The 3,151-nt window shown below is 38.6% G+C and overlaps 1 protein-coding gene across 1 annotated transcript in view; it reads right to left on the reverse strand.

The window, feature by feature from the left end:
* Positions 1-2,547: 2,547 nt before the first annotated feature.
* LOC113344871 overlaps positions 2,548-3,151 on the reverse strand; it is a 4,399-nt gene continuing 3,795 nt past the window's right edge. Inside the window, exon 4 of the mRNA XM_026588766.1 lies at positions 2,548-2,667. Within this exon, the coding sequence (XP_026444551.1) occupies positions 2,548-2,667 (120 nt within the window). The remainder of the gene's footprint in view (positions 2,668-3,151) is intronic.

The raw sequence follows: 3,151 nt of genomic DNA on the forward strand, positions 1-3,151 counted from the left end.
TGGTAATTTGAATTTTCACTCTCTCTGTCTCTGCGAGGCTTCTTAATCAGGTTAATATCACTGTTATCAGTTGTTTTGATGTCTGTTGACTCCTTACTGATATGCTCTCATGCAGGTCTGCTCGCAAGAAATGGAACCGGGAAAATATCTTTCCTCAGGTATATGACTTTGCATGCCATTGACGGAATCCTAAGTTGAGAGATTTCAGCTTCAGAAAGGAAAAGCTTGTCTAACTGCACTTCAGGTTCACCAGTAGCTTAGATTTCGTCTTTAATGTTGGAAGCAATGTGCTGATTTTCGTAGGATCCTGAACCCATCAAATGATTAACGTTACTGAGAATATTTGTTTTTGAAGGGAGATTTGGAGTCCGAGACTGCAGAAAAAAAACCCGCTGAGGAGTTGAACGAAGTTGCTAGCTGCTTCACAAAAGCTTGAACGATTTGTAGGCTTCAGTAGCTCAGGAAGCTTCCATTCTTGCGGTCAGTTCTCTTAAACTTTCATGATGTTGCTAGCCTTAAAAAGTTTCTCAACCACTGCAATAGTTTTATTGAGAATTACCACTGAGGTCTTGAATACGACTATTAGTTCTTATCTTGTTTTATTAGAATTTGTCCCTGTTAATATATGGAAGAAATTGACTTCTTAAAGAAAACAAAACAAACCATTACAGTAATTCATAAGGAATAGCAAGATAAGCTAAGCACAAAACTGGGCTTCTCTCTTAAACCCAGAATGCTTTTACCCTTAACTGTGTATTGGTTTTGTAACTTTCCAAAGATAAAATTGTTTCCAAGTAGTTCATAACATCAAGACCAGTATCGTGCTCTAGTCATGTCAGTACTGTTCTTATATCGTGCTGTTTCAGTTTTCTCGAGGGGTTATCTTCCTAACGTATTTAAGTTCACTCGAAACTCTGTTAAGTGAGACATAACTTAGAATTCATTTAGATGCATCTCTACGTAGCAGCCTACTGATTCTAGGAATTAGATTGTTACTTCCAAGTTGTCTTAAAAATACAATCTCACTATCACTCTGTTGAATCCAAATTGTTGGCATGGTATATCTGAAATGAAATCTGTAATGAAATCATTCCCATTGAGGCAGTGAATTACATATGCTACGAATGCTTGACACAATGCAGTTTTTATTATTTGAACAGAATCCCTGTGCAAATGTGTGTCAATCTGAAAGCTGCCTCACAAAATCTTTGCGATTTCTTTGTTTAATTGTTTGGATTTTGGATTTGTTGATTTCTCAATCTAAGTTTGATACAGCTGCTTGTGTTGATCATTGCAACGTATTGGTTTTATTAGGAAATAATATAGGAGACTATAATTATGAGATATAATTTAGGTTAGTTGGAGTTATACTTCTAGAGAGTTCTAGAAGAGTTCTATTTTAGAGTTTGGTTTATGTTAGGAAAGTGTCTATGTTTAGAGTTTGATCTTAGTTAGGAAAGTGCCTTGAGTGGTCGTCAAGTTTGTGAACAATATAAATAGGCTGTTGAGCCGTGAAAGTTGACACACCGAATTATTATCAATGTAGTCTTTTACGCTTCCGCGTTTATGCTCTCCTCTCTCTTGCTCGATCCTTAACATGGTATCAGAGCGAGGTGAGAGGGAGAGAAAGTTATAGAGTTTTTGGCTTAGGGTTTAGGTAATGAGTTAACGAAGAAAAAAAAACTGAATAAGAGAGACATCAAAGGAGGAAGAGAATCGTGTTAAGTTTTAGGATAAAGAAGAAGGCGTAACTCTTGGTCTTATGTTGCTGCTGAACCGTGTTCAAAATCGTGTTGTTCACCAAATCAGGGGAACAAAACCTTGGTAAGATGAGTTTGTTGTTGTGAGCAAGCACGAGGAATAAAGCTAGGTTGCTGACAAGGTTAACGCCTTACATGAATCAGATGTGGCAGTTGGGCGATGGAAGAATAAAACCAGGGATCCCTTGGTGGTGGTACGTAGGGTTCCTGGAAGATTGGAGTTTGCTTCCATATCATCGCGATCTGTGGTGGTACGTAAGGTTCCTTGTGGAACTCAAAAGGCAGTAATGGTGATGGGGAATACGGAAGGAAAGTTGCTGGAAGTTGGAAGTGGTGATGAAGACGAGTTCACAGCTCGAAGAAGACTGTGATGCTGTTGCCACTAGTGGGAGCTGTGAACAGAGTTTATGGTGATAGCAGTTGAGCTCGAGGCTGTGATGGTTTTGGGTCAACAGATCGAGTTAATGGAAGTGAAGAAGATGCTCGTAATAGCTCTGCTGTTACATAAGAATGATAATGGCAGCAATGCCAGTTCGATATTAAGATGGGTTAGCTGCGACTCGATGGGAAAGGACAGTGAGTCTTGAGCCGGAAAAGGAAGAACTCGATGGAGATGATGTTGTTGTCGATAGTTCAGGAATGTGCAGTTCAAGTGAGGATTATGGTGAGAGTTTACGGCTAGAATTTTTGGCCGTAAAACTGACGAGAAAATAAGATTAAGTTCCAGGAGAGTTTGCGTTTTCTGTGTGATATTGAGAAACGATGAGGTTATGATGATGATTGGAGGTTATGGAAAGAACGTGACTGAAGTTGGAGCTCGAGAAGTCGTGGTGATCACAACCAACAATAGATCACCACCATCACAACCACTCCAAACACTCAAATCCCCTATTCCCATCAACACCCTCTTTCAAAATCAGTTAAACAACATTATTATTACCTATACAACTTATATTTGTTAACCAACACAGATCAACAACTTATGTTTGTTCACCAACACATATCAAAAACACCTATGTTTGTTAACCAACACAGATCAAAACCACCTATGTCTGTTAATCAACACAGATAATACTACCAATTGAAGAGGTATTTCGACTATCTCACACAACCATTTGAAGAGGTATTTTGATTATCTCACATTATGAATTTGAAGAGAAACACCAATTTTCTCATACAACAGTTTGAGGGGGGGCAGTTACAAGTTCGTTTCATAAGTTCAAAAGATCAACTAGAAGATATTTTTAACAAAGGTTTTTGTCTGCAACAAGGTTTCACTTTATAAGAGACAAGTTGCACATCCGTAAACTCCAGTACAACTTGAAGGGGGGTGTTAAGGAAGGTAGTGTGGTGCACCCTGGAATCTCTCAATCAACTCAGTCAAGTAACAA

The sequence above is a fragment of the Papaver somniferum genome, unplaced genomic scaffold (assembly GCF_003573695.1).
Source record: "Papaver somniferum cultivar HN1 unplaced genomic scaffold, ASM357369v1 unplaced-scaffold_80, whole genome shotgun sequence".
NCBI lineage: Eukaryota > Viridiplantae > Streptophyta > Magnoliopsida > Ranunculales > Papaveraceae > Papaver > Papaver somniferum.